At 45.0% G+C, this 24,651-nt stretch overlaps 1 protein-coding gene across 20 annotated transcripts; it reads right to left on the bottom strand.

Annotated features, from left to right (window-relative positions):
• On the bottom strand, window positions 1–24,650 carry SETD4 (SET domain containing 4). 20 transcript variants are annotated; one of them, XM_077994675.1, is made up of 13 exons: window positions 24,156–24,650; window positions 23,154–23,262; window positions 21,105–21,200; window positions 17,863–17,900; window positions 16,245–16,362; window positions 13,352–13,440; window positions 10,599–11,028; window positions 8,785–8,959; window positions 6,808–6,889; window positions 5,871–5,951; window positions 3,446–3,569; window positions 1,395–1,561; window positions 246–1,271 (listed from the first exon to the last, which is right to left on the bottom strand). In XM_077994675.1, the coding sequence occupies exons 5-12, from the start codon at window positions 16,257–16,259 to the stop codon at window positions 1,427–1,429; spliced, it is 1,131 nt and encodes a 376-aa protein (XP_077850801.1). In that variant the 5' UTR covers window positions 16,260–16,362; window positions 17,863–17,900; window positions 21,105–21,200; window positions 23,154–23,262; window positions 24,156–24,650; the 3' UTR covers window positions 246–1,271; window positions 1,395–1,426.
• Between the last annotated feature and the right edge of the window lies 1 nt (window position 24,651).

Below are 24,651 nucleotides of genomic sequence, written 5' to 3'. Positions count from 1 at the left end.
CCGGGAGCCCAGCCTTGCAAGTGGTTGACATGCTGCTGATAGCTGCTCTGCAGAATCGCTGGGACTAAGGCCACAGGTCCAGAAAGCTTCAAATGGTCACTACCGGGCCCTCCACAGAAGAGTCTGCCCACTCTCCATACATTGTATGATGAAATACACTGCATTATACTGAATATTAAAAAAAAGAAATATACTGCAACTATTGAAAAATAAACACAAAATGTATATACAAACAGGGAAAGATGTTCAAGAAATCATGAGAAAGTTTTATTTTAGACTCTGCCTGCCTTCTGAGGCCAGCAGGCCCCATTCATTTGGTTTTGCTGGGCTCCAGTGAGAAAGGAATTTCAGTTCTTGGGAAGAATGAACCCTGGGAGGGTAAACAGGACCCTGGGCAACACTGTCTACACAGCGTCTCCGGCATGGGCCTGAACAGGACTAGCAGCCCCTGCGTTACTTATGCAGGCAGTCCTGAGGCCACAGGCAGCTGAGAGCTGTGCAGGAAGCGCCCCTTTTCCCCACCCACGGTCTGAGCAGGATCAAAACTCCAGAGTAAGAACAGAGGCCAAACCACCACCATGGTTTGCAATCAGCTGACCTACACTGAACCCCAGAATCAAGCAGACAGGCCCACCGCGGATGGGCCAGCTCCCCAGGTTGAAAGGCCTGCCCAGGACAGCCACCAGAACAAAGCAGAAAGGGCCGCTGGCTAAGCCAGTCATTCTTCCCAAGTGAATAATTAGACAAGCGCCGCCTTGGGAGGCCAGGAGCATGTTTAGAGGACATTCCCTCCTCTTGGAAGCCCTGTGTCCCCCAGGGGACTCTTCAACGCCCACCTCAGTGCAGTCACACAGGGAACGGCTGGTGGCTGGGCCACCTTGGTGGGAACCCAGGACTACCTCACACTTCCCCACACCCACTGCCCAAAGCCACCCACCGCCAACCTGCCCCTTAACCCAACGGTATCAGAGCATCTTAAAAGCACAACCGCTAGACTCTGAGAGCTGCTGTGTCAGATAAGAAGCAGGCCCCGTGGTGACAGACCACACACGGACGCAGCTGGCTCCTGGCTCCCTGGCAGTCCGCCTCCCTCCTCACAGTTCAGCACTTTATTCGGAAGAGTATTAGACGTGCTATCCAGACAGCTTGTCCACCTTCACTCACAGCCTCACAGTCCCAGAACCTGTGCTGCCCCCTGCAGAAATCCTGCACGTCCTGGGGGCAGCCACCGCCCCAGGCCATGATGATGCTCTTCAAATTAACTTCTGTTTCTGTAGGAAAAGCAAAAAGAAAAGGATGACGTTCCTAATTGTTGAGTAGATGCCACTCTCGACTCTAAACTATATAAATTTAGTCCATCAAACCTTAGTCTAAAATGTGTGACTAACACCCACCAGAGGAGGTGACCAAACGCACTTTGGTGAAATCAGGTAAAAGCTGTTTGCAAACTGTGCAGGGTCTTGGCAGATGCCCTGAGAACCTTTAGCTCTTCCGTCCACAAGGATTCCACCAAAGTTAGTTGATTTATTAGGGCCTCTTTTTCATCCTTCATATGCGACACCTGAAAGATATTTTTTAATTATTATTATTGCAGTTATATATATATATATATCATAGAATGTATCTTTTTAAGTGTACGGTTCAGCAGCATGAAGTATATTCGCACTGTTATAGATCCACCACCACTCTCCAGCTCTGGAACTGTTTCTATCACCCCAAACAGAAACTCTATAACCATTTATCAGTAATCCTATTCCCCTCTTCCCCAAACCCCCAGTTACCTCTACTCCACTCTCTGTCTCTATGAACTTGCCTGTTCTAGGAACCTCACAGAAGTGAAATCATACAGTATTCGTCCTTTTGTGTCTGGCTTATTTCATTTCCATAATGTCTTCTACATTAAAATCACTCCTTAAATCCCAGGCGTGTTTTCATACGAATGAGCTGATTTCTCATTTAACTAAAACATTTACTAAATAAACGCATCAATGAGAAAAAATGCTTGAAGTCATACAGTAACTTTTACTTTTTACCTTTTTTACTTTCTACCTTTTAATAAAAGGTAAAGGCAAAGATATGGAGTCAACCTAAGTATTCATCAACAGATGAAGAAAGAAAGAAAACGTGGCATATATACCCAGTGGAGTACATTCAGCCTTATAAAAAAAAAAAAAAAAAGGAAATTTTGTCATTTGTGACAACATGGATGAACCTGGAGGACATGTTGTCACAGGGCAATAAGCCAGCACAGAATGACAAATATTGCATGATCTCACTATATGTGGACTCTAAAATCATCAAACTCATAGAAGCAGGGAGTCAAATTGTGGTCACCAGAGGCTGAGGGGTTGGAGGGGGATTAGGGAGATGTTGATCAAAAGACACAAAATCTCAGCTGGACAGAGGATTAGTTCAAGAGACCTATTGTACATTGTGATGACTAGTTAGTAACAACATATCATGTACTTGAAAATTGCTAAGAGTAGATTTTAAGTGTTCTCACCACAAAAAAATAAGTATATGTGATCATGCATATGTTAAATATCTTCATTTAGCCATCTACAACGTATACATATTTTAAAACATCATGTGGTACACTATAAATACATACAATTAAAAATAAAGAGGCCAGGTGTGGTGGCTCATGCCTGTAATCCCAGCACTTTGGGAGGCTGAGGTGGGTGGATCACCTGAGGTCAGGAGTTCGAGACCAGCCTGCCCAACATGGTGAAACCCCGTCTCTACTAAAACCACAAAAATTAGCCAGACATGGTGGTGGGCGCCTGTAATCCCAGCTACTCAGGAGGCTGAGGCAGAAGAATCGCCTCAACCCAGGAGACGGAGGTTGCAGTGAGCCAAGATTGTGCCACTGTACTCCAGTCTGAGAGACAAGAGCAAGACCCTGTCTCAAAAATAAAATAAAAAGAAAAAATAAAGAAAAAATTGAGAGAAAAAGCATAGGGACAAGGTTAACAGTCAAAAATGGAGGCCGGACACAGTGGTTCAGGCCAGGCGCAGTGGTTCACACTTGTAATCCCAGCACTTTGGGAGGCTGAGGTGGGTGGATCACCTGAGGTCAGGAGTTCGAGACCAGCCTGGCCAACATGGTGAAACCCCATCTGTACTAAAAATACAAACATTAGCTGGGCATGGTGGCGGGCACCTGTAATCCCAGCTACCTGGGAGGCTGAGGCAGGAGAATCGCTTGAACCTGCGAGGTGGAGGTTGCAGTGAGCCAAGATCGTGCCATTGCACTCCAGCCTGGGCAACAAGAGTGAAACTCCATCTCAAAGAAAACAAAAATAGAGGTAATTACATCAACATTTATTTATTTAAGGGACTAAACAATGCTCTTATGAAATGCACTATCCCTAACAACATGTACAAAACAAGGAACTGCTGAATCCAGACACTTCTTTAAGGATGTCACATTCTGGAAACATACCTTTTGAAGCATAGCATTAGTCTCTTCCATGAAATAATAGCATATTTTCTGGGCTATGTCCAAACTTGTCTTCTCATTCGTATCTGAAATTACTTCCCCAAGAAGTACTTTTTTCCAGCATGTACTAGAACCAAAATGTTCCATGACACAATTTTAGCAGGCTCTCAAAAAGCAGACTTTTCTATTTCAATGCAACACATAAACTCCTTCTCCTATTTCTCCAGGAGCATAATACAACTCATTCCATAAGCAGACTCCCCAAACCTCCACGCCACTTGTAGCTCCTGTGTGGAAGCCGACCAGGTAATAAGAAAGGAGGAGGAGGAGCTGAGAAGAAAAAGCACAAGGGGTGGGTGCTCTCTGCAGGCAAGGACTGAATGTTATCATCATGACAAGCCTGTGTGACCCATAAGTGAATGAAGTCCTGCCCCCAGCCATGGGAACGAAGCCAGTGACAGAACAGGAGGGCGAGTCCACAGCCGAAAGGCAGAGGACTAAGGAGCAAAGGTGGGAGTTTTCCTTCTCTTCAAGTGACAGTCTGTCCAAAATAGTAGCAAACTGGGACACAATTCACAAAGCCAAATGCTCCGCGTCTGGAAGGAGGAATCTACAGCAAGCCTCTATCCCCATGCAAGTCATTCCAAAGCTCTACTACGAAGGCTCGTAGGAAATGGGGCTCAGTCAGCAGGCAGGGCCCACTCTGGCAGGTCTGCTGTGGCAGGTGCAAGGGAGCCACAGCAGGATGTGGAGCAGAGGTGGCAGCGCCAGACCTAGACACTAGAAAGAACGACCGGGAGAAAAGGATGGAGGACCGGATTCTGAACACCGAGAATCTGGAAGTGGAAGTGGCTTCCAAGGGGAGGAAAGATGGCTGCTGTGGAAGTAAACAGGAGCCCATTAGAATTCAGAACAGCTGGCAAGACACAGCCCGGAATAGTCTCAGAAGGCTTCAGCGTCAGAGATGACAGGTGAAATGAGTTCTCAGGAAAGAAAAAAAAATGATTGTCAGGCATGGTGTTCATGAATAACCATTATCTAATTTAATCTTCACAGTTACCTAGCAAAGAAAGCACGATTATCCCCATGCCAGGGCTCACTCAGGAAAGTTGAAGCACCCACCCTAAGTGACAGACCTAATGAAAGGCAGAAAGAACTGCAAACACGCATCAGCCAGAGCCCACACATGTTTTCTCCACCACCCACTCAGTAAGCAGTAACTCAAATGGAAGAAAAGAGGCCTAAGGAAGACCTCTGGGAAACAGCCAGTTGTTGTATTTAATTTTAGGCTGAAGTGTCCAAAAAGAACTCATACCTTGTTGCCAGAAGGATTTAAAGAAGCTTACATGAATGCACACGAAATTAAAGGTAAGATGAATGAAGGCAGAAAACAAGACAAAGGAAGAAGAGGGGAGAAAAGACAAGACACAGCAGGAACGGGCCAGTGTGAAACCGCACGCCCTAACATTAGGTACATTTGGATGGACCTCAGATTTGCCTCTCAGTTTTCCAGCGAACAAGAAAAAGAAGGAAACATCAGTTAAAGAATTCATAGTATCTGTAAGATAAAAACACTCCATTTGCTAAGAATAAAAACAAAAACTATGTTTGGTGTTGAGACCAGGGAGAAATTTTACTCCAAAAGTTCCTAGAGAAAAAGAAGGAAGCAACATCATCTCATCCACAAGAAGAACAGGCATCACAGAAGGGGCACTGACTGCTCCCAGGCACTGTGCCTCATCTCAGTCAGTCCTCCCAACTGCTCAAGGACAGCCTGCACCATCTTCAAGAGGTTCTCCCTGGATATCTAGCAGCAGAAGGTTGAAGGCTGCTCTCCCTGCCAGGGACTCAGGCCGAAGCGGCCCCTGTACTGGGTATACAGCACAGCTGGATGTGCCGACAGGTGGCTGCAGGGAGCAGGACTGACAGCAGGCAGGAACATGAGGGAGCCTGGCCAGGATGCAGACCCACACCGGGGGCTCCCCGACCTGCCTCCCCCATGGAAAAGTCCAGCTCTTCAGCCAGGCTTCTGGATCTGCCCCAGGGCAGGACCGACGTTAGGAGCTCGAGCTCTATTTGTCCCGGGCAAAACCTACCTACTCTCAGACTTTCCTCTGAACGGTGCCAATGCCCACACTTTCTAAAGGATTTCAGGTCACCAGTAGGAAAATATGAGTAGAAACAAAAAAATTATCAGAACTATGTATTCTGATTATGATTCTAAAACCAGAATTCCAAAACGGTTAAAACTGAGAAATGAAACATTCACTACATGGGCAAGTTACATAACAAAAAAGCAACTTCAATGTAGGACATTCCTTTTTCCTCCCTGGTTGGGTATCTGAATGCAAGCCAAAACACAAACAAACGCTCCAAAGTTATATCTAGCCTGTTGCCTCAGCTTAAGACCAACACATGTGAAACTTACAATTTTTCAGCTTCCAGACATAACAACTTAAGGGCTGTGAGTAGCCTCCAAGATGGTCCATCCCATCCGAATGTCAAATTTCTGAAGCAGAAAAACAAATAATGACAAATCCGTCATTTCAGTATTTCATGACCTCATAGCAAATGACTGAAGAGTCAAACACATTTTTAAAGGGGTTGCTAAATGTCATGTAACCTGCAATCTTGGTCAAAGGACAGGAGAAAATCAGTCTGCAAATACTTAAAAAGAAAGCCTAAGTAACAGAAAATTCTCTCCCCATTTTTTTTAAAGAGTAAACAGCTCTTTTGCAATAATTTTAGTAAGAAGCTTGAACATGAATGAGGGGCCTGAGGCAGGGCCCAAGGGCAGGAGTTCCCAGTAAGAGAAACGCTTAAGAACTGGAACTACCCGGGCATCCCACAGATGGCAGCCACCACTGCCAGGCTGCTCTCACACCATGGCGGGATCATTTCAAACTTAATTTCATCCAGAAAAGAAAATCCAAAAGGGAGAGCCTTGAACCCCATTTAGCCACTTGGCATGGAATCACCTGGCTACCCACCTACCCCAAGAGCCTGCACCATGGTGCCAGGTGCCTGGGCTCTCCTGAGGGCCAGCCTGGCCTTTCCACATGACCACAGGGTAGACAGACTCATCCTGGGCCACCCATCAACACATCCAAGCTCTCTTTTGGTACTGTAATTTAATATTTCTAGCTTGTACCTTATGTCCCTAAAGAAGTTTCTTTCAACTGTCTTCTACTCCTTATGTCCTCCACAACATCAAGCAGTTTTACTGCACACAGTAAGTGCTCAATACCTACCCGTCAGCTGACACAGGGTCAAGAGGTGTCTCACCCCCATGGAAAATTTAACCCCAGGTTTTCCATGAACATTTCCTAAAGGAATAATTCTAAGAGGGAAAGAGAAACACTTACTCTATATAGCCATGAACCTTTAGAATAGAAATCTTTTTGTCCATCTGTTTATCTCTTGATGGAAGATATTTAACAAGTATTTCTATATTTAAAAAAAAATCAGACTGTTAGGGCGTAAATTTGGACGAAAGTATGTCTTCCTTCCCTTCTCAACTCACCTCCTTTCCCCTTAGCAACCCAGACATGCACAAACAATTCCACCTAATTCACAAGGAAGTCTACTCTTCGAGTCCAATTCAGTCACATCAGTACTGAGTCCCTGAAAGGCTATCAGAATTCCAAGGCTGGAGGACTAAACACGCATAACCTCAGCTCGTGCTCCCACTAAGTAAATCCACCAAAAACAAGCAGGTCATTAGGACATCAGCATGACTGTTGGAAAATTACAGTCAACAAAAGTAGAGGCCATGCAAAAACATGAGGAAAGGTTTACAATACTGAGCTTTTTCCAAACCAGAATTCAAAGTAGTCTGGATATTAGTGACTGCAACTACAAAAAACTTAAAGTAAATACGCACAAACTAACAAAGCTATTTGGAGAAGCAGGGTAATGAGAGATTTTTCTATTTTACTTTTAAAATGTAAATATAACTAAAATATAATTTTTGCTCAAATTAATTTATTCAACAAATGAATACTTCATGGACATCAATATTAAATTTATCAGAATTTTGAAAACATGAAGCCAATCTCAAAGCTGGTTTTCTAGCAGCAAGACCCAGTTTTTGCTTTTCTATTTTTATTTTGAGAAATCACATTATTATTCTGCCTTATAAGATGGAGTAGTAACAGCTTGGCCAAGTTTCTATTTCCAATCAAATCTATCTTAAAAATGCATCAAATTATTTAATAAGTCTCTTGCCATTTTTTCATGGCCTAGAAAACTGCTTCTCTACTGTTTCACAAAGGGAAAAATCAGTCTTCTATGTACTTTTTTAACACTATATTTGGAATTTTCACATTTTAAGTGTAATGGCTAACTTACTATTTTAAAATAATAAAACTGGGCCAAGTATGGTGGCTCCCGCCTGTAATACCAACACTTTGGGAGGCTGAGGCAGGAGGATCTCTTGAGCCCAGGACTTGAAGACAGCCTGGGCAACATAACAAGCTTGTCTCTATCATATGAAAAAACAAAAATTAAAAATAATAATAATAAAACCAGGTCAGGTGCAGTGGCTCACTCCTATAATCCTAGCACTTTGGGAGGCTGAGACAGGTAGATCACTTGAGGCTAGGAGTTCAAGACCAGCCTAACCAACATGGTGAAACCCCATCTCTACTAAAATTACAAAAAGTAGCCAGGCATGGTAGCGCATGCCTGTAATCCCAACTACTCCGGAGGCTAGGGCACAAGAATCGCCTGAACCTGGGAGGCGGAGGTTGCAACAAGCAAAGATCACGCCACTGCACTCCAGCCTGAGCAACAGAGTGCGACTCACTCAAAAATACAACCAATGATAAAACCAAAAATAATAAAACCAAAAACAAAAGAACATAGATGAAATCAAATGTCATCATGGCATCAACCTCCAGAAACAAGGACTATAGATTTATCTCTGTGATTAGCACAGTGTCTTACACACAGTAGGTGCTTAATAAATATTTTTTATTCATTGCTCGCTAATTCTATTGTCTTTAGTGCCAGTGCCAACATCTCAGTATAAAGATTTCCATCCTTTAATACTGTATTTATTTCCTTAGCAGTTTTCCTCTTCTTCTATTCTATATTTTGACCCAATGCAATGAAAACTTCTTAATTCTTCTTATCCTAAATATCAGTCAGAGCTTTGTTGTTTTTACTTCAACACTGAAATTACAGTCAGTAAGAGTAAGGCTAGGCCTACCTAGAAGAAAATTAGTGATGTGTATGTCAGTCTTATGGTTTTGATATTTTTATTAAAACTGAAAATACACATCTCCAACTGGGAAAAAAAATCATACAGTGTTTACGTTAAGAACAAAGTTGATTCCCACCTCTTGAGACATAAACACAAGCATGAGGATTATGGACGGAAACAAATCCATATTCCAGGAACAGCCGCTGATTATCGTGAGGGCCGTAACAGATGAATACCTCTTCATGCTTTCTCCAACGTGAAGTCGTTCTAATTTCGTAAGAGTGAGTTTCTTCATTAAATGCTGCTTTTACCTAGAAAGAAAAACTGTTAAAGGTTTTTTTTTAAAGTAAGGTGTAAAACTACAAAAACTAATTAAGTTATTATGTAATATTAATGTGAGTCAAGTGCAGCTTTCAAACACCCATCAATAAATGTAACTATGCATAGGGAACATGCCACTTCCGGTTTCATCCACCTCGACTTCACCCTGTTGATGAGGGAGGGAGTCCTGCCCTAGGGCGCTGGGGATGGCCACACCACATCACCTGACACAGCACAGATGAGATCATCAGCAGTTTATTGGTCACGTCCACTCATAGCCCAGGGAAGGAGGACATGGTGGTGCCAATAAACTTTATCTGTAAAAAGCTAGAGAGTAAACATGTTCAGCTTTGCCAGCCCTATGTGGTCTTTGTCACAAGTTGTATTTTTACCATCCTTTCAAAGTGTAAAAACCACTCTTAGCTCAGGGCTTTCGGGCCACATGCCCACAGGCTGTAGTTTGTGGTGTGGTCTTCCTACAGTAGACTATAAAATCATTGGTTTGGCACATAAATGCACCAAAAGTCCCAATAAAAATAAATTACTGCACTGGGGACAGACGGAGTTCCCATGTCTAGCATCCTATCACACTACACACCCCTGATATTATTTCATCAACATCAACCACAGAAACACTCATCTAATCCCAGGCTCCTTTGCTCCTGATTGTTAAAGATACTTCTTTCTACAAAAGTAACAAGCAGACAGCCCTTGTTCCTGGGCTAAGAAAGCAGAGCGGGAACCTCCCTAAGCTCTGATCTCATGTGGAGAGCACATGAGCTTAGCACGTGGGCTCACAAGGCATGACTGCTCTTCTCACAGTGGAGTGTCATGTAAAGGTGACAGCCAGGACATGGATCCCAGCCATGTCCCTCCACAACACACCCCAAAAGCGTTACAGGTGAGTCGACTGATGGACATTCTCCTGCTCTCCAAGCCAGGCCTCTACCCCTGCATGCCCTGCAAATAACACTCGTTTCCCAAATGAGCCACCTGGGGAAAAGGCTCGGGAGGATGCGATCTGTGACCACCTCCCAAATCGGGTTTCCTTCATTATTTCCCAGAACCCTTTCCCCACAAATACCCATCCATTCAATAAACATTTACTGAACACCTACTATGTGCCAGGCCCTGCATGAGCACTGGGGTGACAAAGAGGAACAAGGCAAAGACCCCATTCTCAAAGATTTCAGAGCTCAGTGGGAAAAAGATCAAGTCAGTCAGCGATCAGAGCAAAGAGAAAAGCTGTGACAGCTATAACACCAAGTTTAAAAGCGACAGGGCAGGAAAGCAGGCTGGGCTTCACTCCTGGTCTTGAAGGAGGAACGAGGGAGAAGGAAGGAGGGCTCTGCACCACCTGCTGGGAAAGACCGGACAGGGGATGCAACATGAGGTTCTGTAGGCCTGAAGAGCAAAGTGGAAAAAATGGGCAGAGGCAAGCACTGCAAGAGGGACAGTGGGGTCTGGAAGAACAACAGGAGCCTCCTGACGGCAGGCCATCCCAACAGGGTCACCTGAAGCTGCCGACGCCTCTCCCTGTGGTGTCACTCACCATCTACAGTCACAGGTTCTGGGCAGTGGAAGCTTTCCTATCCAAATAGAATAGCTGCTCCCTTGTCAGCTTCTCACCTGGACACGTGGGCTATGATTCAGCAGGTCCAGGTATGGAGCGAGCGCACAGGTGTCCGGCTCTGCAGAAAGGCATTCCCGCTGCCTGGGCCTCAGGTACACGGCTCTGGTGTTGACGGTGCACCAAGCCCACAGCAGGGCACTGTAGCTGAAGATGCTGTCAACAGCCTCCACAAACAGAGGCTGCAGAGAAGAGAAAAAGTCTCTGGAGGAAGCAAAGAACTCCTGCACATGGGCTCTCTGCTCTTCAGCCTTTGCTTTTAAAGATTTGGGAAGAAGGTTCACCACTTCCGGCTCCAAACAAACAGGGCAGGTATAGGCCTTGGGTAAAATCTCCAGGTAAGGCTTCCAAAGAGATCGGTCCCCAGCATGCTTCTCTGAAACTAAAAAGGTACACAGCGCCAGCAGAGGAGACGGAGGCGGCTTCCACCTTTGAAAATTAAAAGCCGGTTTAAAGGAATTACTTTGATTCAAAATATGAAATAAGCCAAGCAGTTTGTTTTGCTGCCAGAGGGAGTGTGTTCAAACTGTCAACACACTCAGTTTACTTAACAGACTCAAAAGAGTTCCTTCCTTCCTTCCTTAAGGCTCTTCCTCTCCGGGGGAGCACAGCCCCAGTGCCAGTGCTCTGAAAGAGCCATACTTACATGTCAGAAAAACTGACTCACTAGGCCAAGTTCCAGGTTTGTTTGCAAGAGATTCCTCGTTGCAAAAAAACCTCTTTGCTTCCAACTTGGTTCTCCAGTTACAAAGCTTTTGACCTAACTCCATTTGTCTCACCTAAATAAAGATATAAAATATGGTGGGGAAAAAATGGTGGAAAGAACAGAGACCTGCACCATCCGATATAGTAATCACTGGGTACGCAGAGCTATTTAAATTTAACCCTTAATTATTTAGAATTAAATAATATTTAAAATTCAATCCCTCAGTGAGATAAGCTATGTTTTAAGTGCGCAATAGCCATTCAGAGCTAATGGCCACCATACCAGACAATGCAGAAAAAACATCTGTCATTGCTGAAAGCTCTGTTGGAAGGCACCAACCTTAACCAAAATGGAATATGCTCATATACACTTGTGCAGTTCTAACGCTTTTATTCCTAAGTTTACCTGCTCTATTACAAATTATGTATCACAGTATTTTTATTTGTTTTGCACAATTGCCAATAAAAAGATCTCATGTTGCCTGAAGGTATTTAGAAAAAGTTTTCATCAATCCTTCAAGGTCCAGATTCCTATACTGCCATACATTCTACTCAAAATTTCAGAATGATTCAGAAAATGTTTATAATGACAGCATCCTTGCCTCTACACGGGCCTAAAAGACCTATTCACCTTCTTCCAAAAACATGCCAGGGGAAGAAAGTCCAGAACTTACCTAACAGTCAAGAAACAGTATATGCCAGGCACAGTGGCCCTTTGCCTATATCCCAGCACTTTGGGAGGCTGAGGTGGGTGAATCACTTGAGGCCAGGAGTTTGAGACCAGCCTGGTCAACATGGTGAAACCCCATCTTTAATAGAAATGCAAAAATTAGGCACGGTGGAGCATGCCTGTAATCCCAGCTACTTGGGAGGCTGAGGCATGAGAACTGCTTAAACCCAGAAGGTGGAGGTTGCAGGGAGCTAAGATTGCCACTGCACTCCAGCCTAGGCGACACAGCAAGACCCTGTCTCAAAAAAAAAAAAGAAAAAGAAAAAGAAAAAGAAAAAAAACAAAAAAGAAAAGAAAGAAAGAAACGGTCCCTCGTAATTTAGAAATCCCTTCCACTGCGGGTCTCTCACTCTGTCTTCAGAGATGCCCCAAAACAAACGCCCAGCAGAACGTGTGCCAGAAAACAGTTCTCCCACATCAGCCTCCTCTCTTCTATACCCAAATAAAACTAATTCTTTCATAATGTCAACAGCTCTTCAAAGTTCAAGAAAAACTGAAGTACAGTAAGGGTAGAAATAAGAGAGAGTAACTTACATTTGTCAAGAGCTACTGTGATGGAAGAGAACAGGCTACTAAGAACCAAAGCACTCAGCTGTGATTTACATATATTATCCCATTTAATTTTTATTTCTTAGTAAGTGATAGATGGTGGTATCACACCCACACTCCAGGAAGCCTATTAAAAACCTTAAAAATGCCATTTACAGTGAATTAAGAACAAACTTTCCGGCTGGGCACGGTGGCTCACACCTGTAATCCCAGCACTTTGGGAGCCCGAGGCGGGAGGATCACGAGGTCAGAAGTTCAAGATCAGCCTGGCCAAGATGGTGAAACGCTAACTCTACTAAAAATACAAAAAAAAAAAAATTAGCCAGGCATGGTGGCGGGCCCCTGTAATCCCAGCTACTTGGGAGGTTGAGGCAGGAGAATCGCTTGAACCCAGGAGGCAGTGGTTGCAATGAGCCAAGATCACACCACTGCACTCTAGCCTGGGCAACAGGTGAGACTCCGTCTCAAGAAAGACAGAGGAGAGGGGAGGGGAGGGGAGGGGAGGGGAGGGGAGGGGAGGGGAGGGGAGGAAAGGAAGGGAGGGAGGGGGGGAGGGGGGGAGGGGGGAGGGAGGGAGGGGGGAAGGAGGGAGGGGAAGAGGAAGGACAAACTTTCTAGAACAGAGTAAACTTTTTACATCATTTCAGGTATTTATCTGCTCTAAAAGGGACTGGGTATTAATGAATTATGTCTCAAGAGACATATTCGCCAATGACAGACTTTAAGGAGAAGCACTTGCACCAGGTAAGCATGTGTGTGGTCACTTACTTAGTAATGTATGCCCCTAAGTAGCTTCGAATCACTGTGTCCGTGGTGAGCAGGCAACTCTCAGGCAACGAAATAATCATCTGTCCCTCCTGGCCAAAAGGAAAGCAAAGTTGAGGATGCCTATGCTTTGGGAAGAACCCAGGAGTATGAGTCTGAAAAAGTCTTTGATCCCACAGTCACCTACCAAGAACCCACTATAACTCAACCAAAAGCCACCAATGGAGTCGCTCCCAACTCTGCGAGTCAGCAGATGCACATAAGGCTGCTCCAATGCCAGGTCCCACAACCCCAACAAAAATGAAAGCATTGACAGACAGTCAACCCTTCACCAGAATGAGTGGTGGAAACATGTTGACAATTCAAATTATACTGTTTCTTCACTTTTTTTTTTGAGATGGAGTTTTGCTCTTGTCTCCCAGGCTAGAATGCAATGGCGCGATCTCAGCTCACTGCAACCTCCACCTCCCAGGTTCAAGCGATTCTCCTGCCTCAGCCTCCTGAGCAGCTGGGACTACAGGCGCCTGCCATCATGCCCAGCTAATTTTTGTATTTTTAGTACAGACAGGGTTTCACCTGTTTCTGCACTTTCTTATGCCAGGAAATAGTGCTACCAATAGCAAACAAACAGAAACTGTGGGGAAAAGAAAGAGAGATCAGACTGTTACTGTGTCTATGTAGAAAAAGGAAGACATAAGAAACTCCATTTTGATCTGTACAAAGAAAAATCATTCTGCTTTGAGATGCTGTTAATCTGTAACTTTAGGCCCAACCCTGTGCTCACAGAAACATGTGCTGTATTGAATCAAGGTTTAAGGGATTTAAGGCTATGCAGGATGTGCCTTGTTAACAGTATGTTTGCAGACAGTATGCTTGGTAAAAGTCATCGCCATTCTCCATTCTCTATTAACCAGGGGCACGATGCACTGCGGAAAGCCGCAGGGACCTCTGCCCAAGAAAGTCTGGGTATTGTCCAAGGTTTCCCCCCACTGAGACAGCCTGACATATGGCCTCGTGGGAAGGAAAAGACCTTATCGTCCCCCAGCCCAACATCTGTAAAGGGTCTGTGCTAAGAAGGATTAGTAAAAGAGGAAGGCCTATTTCCCGCAAGTCCCTGGGAACAGAATGTCTCGGTGTAAATCCAACTATTCGTTCTATTGTGAGACAGGAGAAAACCACCCTGTGGCTGGAGGCGAGATACGCTGGCGGCAATACTGCTCTGTCACTCTTTCCTATACTGAGATGCTTGGGTAAAGAGAAACAAATCTAGCCTATGTACACATCCGGACACAGTACCTTCCCTTCAACTTATTTACGATGCAGATTCCTTTACTCACATGTTTTCCTGCTGATCTTCTCCCCACCATCACCCCATTCACCCTGTTCTCCTGCCCCACTCCCCTTGCCGAGATAGTGAAAATAGTCATCAATAAATACTGAGGACACCCGGAGACCGGCGCTGGTGCAGGTCCTCACATGCTGAGTGTGCCGGGCCCACTGTTCTTTCTCTATACTTTGTCTCTGTGTCTTATTTCTTTTCTCAGTCTCTCATCCCTCCTGATGAGAAATACCCACAGGTGTAGAGGGGCAGCCCCCTTCAGAAACTACCCCCAAAAAATTGTATTCAGTGAAATCCAAGTGGCTAGGCAATGGTCTGCTCTCTACATAACCCACGCCTAGGAGCTAAAGAAAGGCCAGCATGCCCAACGTAGTAAGGATCGAATTCTACCACTTGCAAGAGTATCGTTCTCAGTGTCTCCCACTGAGATAGAACCACAGAAGAAAAATTCAATGTAAAGTAATAGAAAACAGTTTAAATAAACACAACATGATGAAGCCAGATGTGAGATTCTCCTTTAATTCTAACTGGCATCTAAGTTGGTTAAAAATCTCAGCCAAGCCCGGGCATGGTGGCTCACGCCTGTAATCCCAGAACTTTGGGAGGCTTAGGCAGGTGGATTGCTTGAGGCCAGGAGTTCAAGACCAGCCTGACCAACATGATGAAACCCCATCTCTACTAAAAGTACAAAAATTAGCCGACCGTGGTGGCAGGCGCCTGTAATCCCAGCTACTCCGGAGGCTGAGGCAGGAGAATCAGTTGAACTCAGGAGGCAGAGATGGCAGTGAGCGGAGATTGCGCCACTGCACTCTGGCCTGGGTGACAGAACGTGACTCCTTCTCAAAAAAGAAAGAGAAAAAAAATCTCAGCCAAAAAATCTTCCGGGATCAATTTCTGGTTTCCTCATCTGTAAAGCAAGATTAAGCTGGATGATCACCATGGTCACTTCCCATTCCAACATCCTATGATCTTATGGTTAGAAAATATTTGGGTAAATCTCTTTATCATCAAAATGCAAACTGTACACTTCGCTGTGCATTTCACTATATGTAAAATACGTCTCAAATTTCAAAAACTTTTGATAAAACCACCACATTTGAATGTACATGTGAAACAACTGCCAATTATTTCACGACCTAAACAAAGACTACCTGTAGTTACTGCTGCATACATGACATTTCTCATCCCCAAATTCTGCTACAGAATAAAGTCAATTACACTTTCCTCCAAAAATAAAAATACTGCATGACAATATGAAAGTACTTAATACTACTGAACTTCAAAATGGTTAAGATGTTAAGTTTTACATTACATATATTTTACCACAATTAAAAAAATTTAAATGACGAAAACATTAACACAGCATAATAGAATTACAACCTCCAAACATACCATTCTTTATATATTGGACTTCTTGTGTTTGTGATTTTCACCTGTTTAGGAAACATAACCTGAATTCCCTTGCTGACTGTGTTTGCATTTTAAAGAAATTATATTTTCCTTTAATATTTTAAAAATTTATCTTTTTAGCACAACATTTTTAACAATTAAAATTACCTTTGGACCAGGCATAGTGGCTCATGCTTGTAATCCCAACACTTTGGGAGGCCGAGGCGGGCAGATCCTGAGGTCAGGAGTTCAAGACCAGCCTGGCCAACACGGTGAAACCCTGTCTCTAAAAACACAAAAAAATTAGCTAGGCTTGATGGCACACGCCTGTAATCTCAGCTATTCAGGAGGCTCAGGCAAGAGAATTGCTTGAACCCAGGAGACGGAGGTTGCAGGGAGCCAAGGTCATGCCACTGCACTCCAGCCTGGGCGACAGAGCAAGACTCTGTCTCAAAAAAAAAAAATTACTTTTTATCTACTAACAAAAAAAAAAAGATACCATTCCTTAGACTAAACATATGTACACATCTGAGTATGAGTTTTAAATAAAGAATTTTTTAAAGGACAATTTTTAAATAAAGGAAGAAATTAATTTCTAGGCCGGGCGCGGTGGCTCAAGCCTGTAATCCCAGCACTTTGGGAGGCCGAGACGGGCGGATCACGAGGTCAGGAGATCGAGACCATCCTGGCTAACACGGTGAAACCCCGTCTCTATTAAGAAATACAAAAAACTAGCCGGGCGAGGTGGCGGGCGCCTGTAGTCCCAGCTACTCGGGAGGCTGAGGCCGGAGAATGGCGTAAACCCGGGAGGCGGAGCTTGCAGTGAGCTGAGATCCGGCCACTGCACTCCAGCCTGGGTGACAGAGCGAGACTCCGTCTCAAAAAAAAAAAAAAAAGAAATTAATTTCTAGCTTTACAGAAAATCGTGCATTAGAGATCTTTAAAACAGGATCGGAAGAACGAAAAGAAACCTTGGAGGTCATCATTTACTTCCTCATTTTGTAGAGGAGGAAACGGAAGGCAAGGGTATGAGGGGGTCTCGGGTTGGGGCCCCCAGGCAGCTGAAGGCCACTCTGGCCCAAACCCGAGGCCTCATCCTCCCTTAGCTCTGGTTTCTACCTGCTGCACCACAACTGCCTCACAAACAGCAGCAGCTGCCTCAGCACACTTTAAACGTGATCTGACATGTAATGTGTTGTGGCAGAGATTGCTAGTTGCCTATCCCAACACGCCTTCTCACCCCGTCCTCACTAACAGAATCCTACTTAGAGGGCACATGGCTGGGGAAAGGCCAGCACTGCTCTCCTCCCTTGCAGCTGGCTAGGGCTGTGTACCTGATCACCGGTCAAGGACAGAGGGACTGGAATTTCCTTAAAGGGAGGAAGCCTGCCCTTCCTCACCCCCTTGCTCTCTCCTGCTGCCCAAGTTCCAAGACCTGCACCCTGACCTGAGGGTGCAGTTCCCTTGAGGACATGAGAGAGCTGGAAGGAGCTGGGGCCTCCACGGACCATGGGACTGCCCCACCAGCTCGGGCCAGCCTACTCCAAGCTTGTTTCTATGAGTGAGAAAAAAATAAATTTCCATGCTGCTTAAGCACCTCAACTTTGGGCTTGTCTTTCATTGCAACAAACTTAATCCTAGTTGATAGAACCATATTCAAACATATCTATTAGGTAAGTAAGAAATGACTGTATGTCTGAAATTTTTTTAATCCACTTCATTTGAACCACAAAAACAAAGCAGCAAAATCTACACTGGGTTTCAAGGATCAAAGGAAAATTCTCACCTGCAAGGATGTTTGGCTCATCAGCCCTCTTCCTGTACCTAGGAAAGCAAAGACACAAAGAGTAAATCCTACTACACCTTCGAGGCCCTAGACATATCATTATGAAAAAAAAAAAAAAATGTGAACTTCAAAATTACACAAGGCTGAAGCTGGATGTGTCTGTCTTTGATTCCAAGGAGAAACAGGGAATCAGAAAGCTATTCCAGAAAATGTCTTGACCTCCAGTGAGTTATAATCCTTGAAGGGCAAAGTCAGCTTCAGAGGTGAGACCTAAAGACCACCGTGGACTTGATACAGACCTACTCCTGGCCTCTTGCAGAAAGCTTTGGCTGGACTCTCTCCCCTGGGGCCTACTGGCCAATAAGGTGCTATTCCCAATGCCCAGCCAACCTCTGAGGCTAGAGCCCCAGGCCACTTATCCCCATTACCAGACTCAGCTCTCCGGAGTAAAAACCTTGAGACCCCTTTGATTGGCTGGCTGGCCAGTAAACCCCACTTAAGTCCCCACAAAGCCTGCAGACATCCTCCCCTCTCTGATCAGGTAACCCATGAGATGGGCTCTCCATGACCTGGTGAGCTCAGCTGGGTAGGTCAGCTCCAGCGGGTGCCTGTGAGCCAAGGCTCCAGCTGGAGCACAGTCACCACAGTAACCTCAGCAGCTGCATTAATACCCCACCAACTTCCAGAAGTTTCTCCCTCCATGCCTAAGCTTCTGCTCCTGGAGCAGTCAGACGAACATTGAAAGGATGCTCAGATGACAGCTTTTCTGGCAGGCATAGGTATTACATGATCATAAGAGGCCTAGAGCATTAACGTCTCCAATTCATCATTCCTCACCTTTCCTCTCTTAGCTGGGAGGGAAAATAATTCAGCCAAGTCAATGCAGGACTACTGGGAGCTCCTGGCTCACAGTGGGAACTCCTGCCTCAAGTCTTCATCAGTTTCCCGCAACTTGGATTTGATGCTCCTGTTTCATGGTGGGAATTCCTGCCTCAAGTCTTCCATCAGTTTCCTGGCAGGTTGGATTTGATGTTCCCGGTTCATGGTGGGAATTCCTGCCTCAAGTCCTCTATGGGTTTCCCAGCCAAGTTGGAGTTGATGAGTCTCAATTCATCTCCCCTCCCAGGAGGATACTGTCTGCTCACACAGCTGGTTCTAGTGTTGATAGCGTATTTCATTGATTTCGTGTACCGCATTGTGGAGTTAATCGCCCCTGTGCACCAGAACTCCTCCTAGAATCAATTACTAACGGGAAGATTTTCTTCTGCGTGGTTATCCTTCCAAAACCTTACGTGCTAATCTAAGTGGAAATTCTCTCCAAACATGTATGTGAACAAAAGCTGGCCTATGGAATACATCTAGAAGAGCCTTTACCTATATTTACATGATAGTGTTTAATATCAAAAAACACATAGTAATCTACACTTACTTTCATTTTCATATTGCATATATTAGGCAAAGTAAAAGTGGCCATTAGGAGCTCGTAAGAGTAAAGCTTATTACAAATGTCTCAAAGCCTTAAAATTTCCACTATCATCAATCTACATGGGAGGCCCTGACCTGGCTAGCGCTTTTGGTGGTGAAAGGAAATGCTGGGGTCAGTTTCCAAGGCAGAAAAGAAGAGAGAGTCTAAAGATGGAATCCTGCTTAGGAGATTTCCTATGCCCCTCCACAAACTAAGATGAATTCCCCAGAGTTCATACATTTTGACTGAAGCCCAAAAATGTTACCTCCTATCATACACTGATTAGGAGCTAAAAACTATATGAAGCACTTACAGAAGGTTCCTTGTCCCCAGAACTGTAAGCACTGGGCTCAGGTCACTGCCAAGCCACTGTGCTTCTGCACCTGCATCGCCTGAAATCTGGGGCTGGGGCCAGGGCAAGTTGCTCTCACTTTTAAAAATAGGAACTCTTTACTGCTCCAAATTACAAACAGATGACCTATTCTCAGGTATTCCATCTAAACCATCTGCTGATTCCTGCTTGATGATTTTAAACCCATCCTTCTTAGGGCAAATGACACCTGAGATGTGGGCAGGCCTTAGACACGGCAAGTCTACCTCTGATACTACTGACTCTCTTGATCATCTGGGGAAGAACTCTGTTCAGTATAATCTAAGAGTTATGACCATCTAAGTTATGACCATCTTTGACACAGAAAAACAGAAAGGCAACCATTATGTTAGAGGCTGACAATATGGTTCATGACCATCAACTAGAAGGGGCCCTAAGAGAAAATGGCTCAAATCAAGCATTTTCGTTCAAAGTCATGATGTGTAACTGACTCATGGAAAACAACTTTACACACATCACCTCACTCAGCAAGGGGCACAAGTGGGAAATCATTTGCCTTGGTGGGGGGTATATGAGGAAGTTAATTTGCTCAAAGTTCAATTACCTAACGGGTACTTGAGTAATAATTCTGATGGACAATGGGAGCATTGTGTGGCATATGCCTTAACTTTTCTGTAAGGTGCAGCCTGCCCTGTGATGTAGAACTTTGGGGCCCTAATTGCACCACTATCTCTGTGCTGCAGCAGACTCCAAATCCTTGTAAAGAGCATCTTGGTCCTCCCTGTGGTTATCTCCTGCCCACCTGTGGAAGAGTGGAGTGGCCATGTATGCAGGCACACACCCAGAGCAAGCTGCCCAACCTCTGTGAGAGAATGTTCCAGAAGAAAGTGGTTTTTGGTTTTTGTTAGTTTTTTGAGACAAGGTCTCACTCTATCGCCCACGCTGGAGTGCAGGGGCATGATCATGACTCTCTGCAGCCTCAAACTCCCGGGCTCAAGCAACCCTCCCGCCTAAGCCTGTAGAGTAGCTGGGACTACAGGGCACACCACCGCGCCTGGCTAACTTTTGGACTTTTAGTAGAGACAGGATTTCGTCATTTTGGCCAGGCTGGTCTCAAACTCCCAAGCTCAAGTGATCTGCCTGCCTCAGCCTCCCAAAGTGCTGGGATCACAGACATGAGCCACTGCGCCTGGCAAAATGTTAACCTAACCTCCCTAATAAGCGCAAGTTCCAGAAGAGAATGTCAATCTACCTCAGCTCAGTGCTGAAGCCCACAGCTCTGCAATTAACTGGCCACACACAGGGGGCTCCTCCTCCAACCCAAGGGGAGCACAAGCAAACCAGCTGAGGGACAATGTCTGCTGAGGCCCACTTGCAAGAGTGGCCCCTGCTGCCTACCTGGCTCTCGCGTGGGAAAGGGCAGGACAGCTGAAGGCTAGATCTTACCTGGAAAACAAGCAGGCGCTAAGTTTGAATCTTGAAACTTCCTAGCTTTCAGCCACTTCCTTAGCTCTATAAATTCAGACTTGTGGCTCTCATTCACTATCAGGCAAGGAGAGAACAAATGGTGATTAAAACCACTATATAATCAGATTACCATTTTTAAAAGAACATGTCTGATGAAATGTGTCAGAGAGACTTGCACAATAGTGAGAACTGGTGTATCTAACCATAGAAAAGCTACAATAAAAACACAGTATTGGCCAGGCACAGTGGCTCACATCTGTATTCCCAGCATTTGGGAGACCAAGGCGGGAGGGTTGCTTGAGGCCAGGAGTTTGAGACCAGCCTGGCCAACATAGAAAGACCCCACCTCTTAAGAAAAAAAAAAAATACGGTATTGTAATCTAATAGGACCACCACTGTACATGTGATCCATCAACCAAAACATCCTTATGCAACATATGACTATATTCATTCAATGTAATCCTAATCAAAATTCAAGCAGGCTTTCGTACAGGAATTAACAAGCTGATCCCAAAACTCATATGGAAATGCAAAAAGCCTCGAATAGCCACGATGTCTTTGAAAGATTGATTTTAAAACTTATTCTAAATCTACAGTAATCAAATTACTGTGATATTGTCAAGACAGACAAATAGGTCAATGGAACAGGACAGAAAATTGGAAGAGGCCCATATGTAAATGAACAACTGATTTCTGACAAAGTGTGAAGGCAAATCAGTGGAAAAAGGTAGTCTTTTCAATAAATGATGATCCAACAACTGGATCTCCGTAAGAGAAAAAACAAGTGAACTTATCCATATCTTGTACCATATTCAGTTGGATTTACATAGGACTTTCCAGATGGCCACTTTTGTATTGAACAAGATACAGTATCTTCTTCAGACAGGTTTACCCCGAATTTGAAGTGATAAATTTACATCCAAACACTGATATCCTACAGGTGGCTGAAGGTCAAGACCAGAAAAAGAAACTTGGAGTCACCCCCAGAGAAGACAGTTGAAACAATGAGTTAGATATCTTCACATTCCCACCAGGATCTAAAAGAATACAATGGCACCATTAAAAAGAGTGTTATAGGCCGGGCGCGGTGGCTCAAGCCTGTAATCCCAGCACTTTGGGAGGCCGAGGCGGGTGGATCACGAGGTCAGGAGATCGAGACCATCCTGGCAAACACGGTGAAACCCCGTCTGTACTAAAAAAATACAAAAAACTAGCCGGGTGAGTTGGCGGGCGCCTGTAATCCCAGTTACTCGGGAGGCTGAGGCAGGAGAATGGCATAAACCCGGGAGGCGGAACTTGCAGTGAGCTGAGATCCGGTCACTGCACTCCAGCCTGGGCAACAGCGCGAGACTCCGTCTCAAAAAAAAAAAAAAAGAGTGTTATTTAAGAAATATTCTCTTTGGGTTGGGCACAGTGACTCATGCCTGTAATCCCAGTGCTTTGGGAGGCCGAGGCAGGAGGACCACTTGAGCCCAGGAGTTCAAGACTGGCCTGGGCAACATAGTGAGACCCTGTTGCTAAAACTAATTTAAAAAAACATTAGCCGGATGGAGTGGCATGTACCTGTAGTCCGAGGTACTTGGGAGGCTGAGGCAGGAGGGAGGCTAAGGCAGGAGATCACTTGAGCCTGGCAGTTCAAGGCTGTAGAGAGCCATGATCACGCCACTGCACTCCAATCTGGGTAACAGACTGTACCTTGTCTCCAAAAAAAAAAAAAGAAAAAAGAAAAGAAAAAAGAAAGATTCTCTTTGAACACTGTGTGCCTTTGAGAAAAGCTATGTGTTAGGCCGAGCATGGTGGCTCATGCCTGTAGTCCCAGCAACTTGGGAGGCTGAGGCAAGAGAATCACTTGAACCTGGGAAGTGGAGGTTACAGTGAGCCAAGATCACACCACTGTACTCCAGCGTGGGCAACAGAGCAAGAATCCGTCTCAGAAAAAAAAGAAAGAAAGGAAAGCTACGTATGAACAAACAAGCAATCACAAAAGGATTTCTTTTTTCATCACTGTCACTAAAACAAAAACTGTACCTCCTCTTGGTTCAGAACTTCTGCAAAGTTTTCGTCTTCTGATCCGGCTTGTTCTCCCTTTTCCTTTCTGCATGCTAAAACTGTAGTTTCTTCTTTCTGAAACACAATTCTATTTTTTCAAAAAGGATAAAACTGTAATTTCTGTGGAAATGCTCAATCTAAAATAAAAAACATTTCTTTTACTTTCCAGTTATATGATAATCACTGTTCTTTGTACCTTTAAGTATACAAATGTATATTTTGGTAAACTGTTTCTCTCAAGTGTTTTTGTAAATGAAAGGTTTATACTGTAAGCTAAATCATGATCCCTACAGTTACAGAATTCCCATTATTATCAGTCCCTCTAAAACAGTTTTATCTTGCAGACCTAGTAACTACAGCTTAATCTACTAAAAATACAAAAAATAGCTGGGCGTGGTGGCACACGCCTGTAATCCCAGCTACTTGGGAGGCAGAGGCAGGAGAATCGCCTGAACCCGGGAGGGGGAGGTTGCAGTGAGCTGAGATCGCGCTACTGCACTCCAGCCTGGGCGACAGAGCGAGGCTCCGTCTCAAAAAATAAATGCATAAATAAAAATAAAAATAAAAACAAAATAAGGGCCGGGCATGGTGGCTCATGCCTGTAAACCCAGCACTTTTCGAGCCCGAGGCGGGCTGAGGTCAGGAGTTCGAGCCCAGCCTGGCAAACATGGTGAAACCCCGTCTCTACTAAAAATACAAAAATTAGCCGGGACTGGTGGCAGGCACCTGTAATACCAGCTACTCGGGAGGCTGAGGCAGGAGAATCGCTTGAACTCAGGAGGCGGAGATTGCAGCCAGACGAGATCACGCCACTGCACTCCAGCCTGGGCGACAGAGCGAGACTCTGTCACAGAAAAAAATAAATAAATAAAAATAAAATAAATCTACTTCTAAAATATACGGGGATAGTAATGAGTAAGAGACAAGAACTCCAGGCGGTATTAATACCGCACTTGAGCAGTATAAGGTTCATTATTTGACCTAACGAAAGTCGGCTAGTCCAGCTCCAGAGGCAAGCGCGGCTGGTTCGGTCCGGGTCCCAGCGCTCAGTCCAGAGACCGCGCCGGAAAGTGTTTCCAAGACTCCCGGGCCCTCGCGCGAGCTGTCCACCCGCACCCTGCTGAGGACCACGAGGACACCGGCGACCGCCACAGACACAGGCACCCCACAGTCCTGAAACTCTAGCCGTGAGGCCGCCCTACGGTCCCACACACACCGCTCCCGCCGCCACAGTACAGCCAGGCGGGCATCGGACCCCAGGCCTCAGGCTCCTTAGCGTTACGCAGGGCACCGGAGCAATACGCGCTAAGTGAACGACTCCACACGATGAGAGGTTACTACAGCGCACACGATAATGTCCGCCCTGGAGGAGACCTGCGACCTGAACTCAGTTCTTTTTACGCTGATGAATGAAAGACTAAGTAACTCACCAGCGAGACTTTGCTCCCGTTACCCGGGCAACTGGAGGCCCGACCCG

The sequence above is a fragment of the Macaca mulatta genome, chromosome 3 (genome assembly GCF_049350105.2).
Source record: "Macaca mulatta isolate MMU2019108-1 chromosome 3, T2T-MMU8v2.0, whole genome shotgun sequence".
NCBI lineage: Eukaryota > Metazoa > Chordata > Mammalia > Primates > Cercopithecidae > Macaca > Macaca mulatta.
This window is presented reverse-complemented; position numbering and strand designations above follow the sequence as displayed.

What these genes read in the sequence shown, in the direction of transcription:
- SETD4 (XM_077994663.1), bottom strand. Translation starts at nt 24,424, where the DNA reads ATGCCCGCCTGGCTGTACTGTGGCGGCGGGAGCG. An exon ending in AAGTTCTGAACCAAGAGGAG is followed by an intron (nt 21,201 to 23,153) that starts GTACAGTTTTTG and finishes CTTGCCTGATAG; the next exon opens with TGAATGAGAGCCACAAGTCT. An exon ending in TTAGGGGCATACATTACTAA is followed by an intron (nt 11,029 to 13,351) that starts GTAAGTGACCAC and finishes TAATTTTCAAAG; the next exon opens with GTGGAAGCCGCCTCCGTCTC.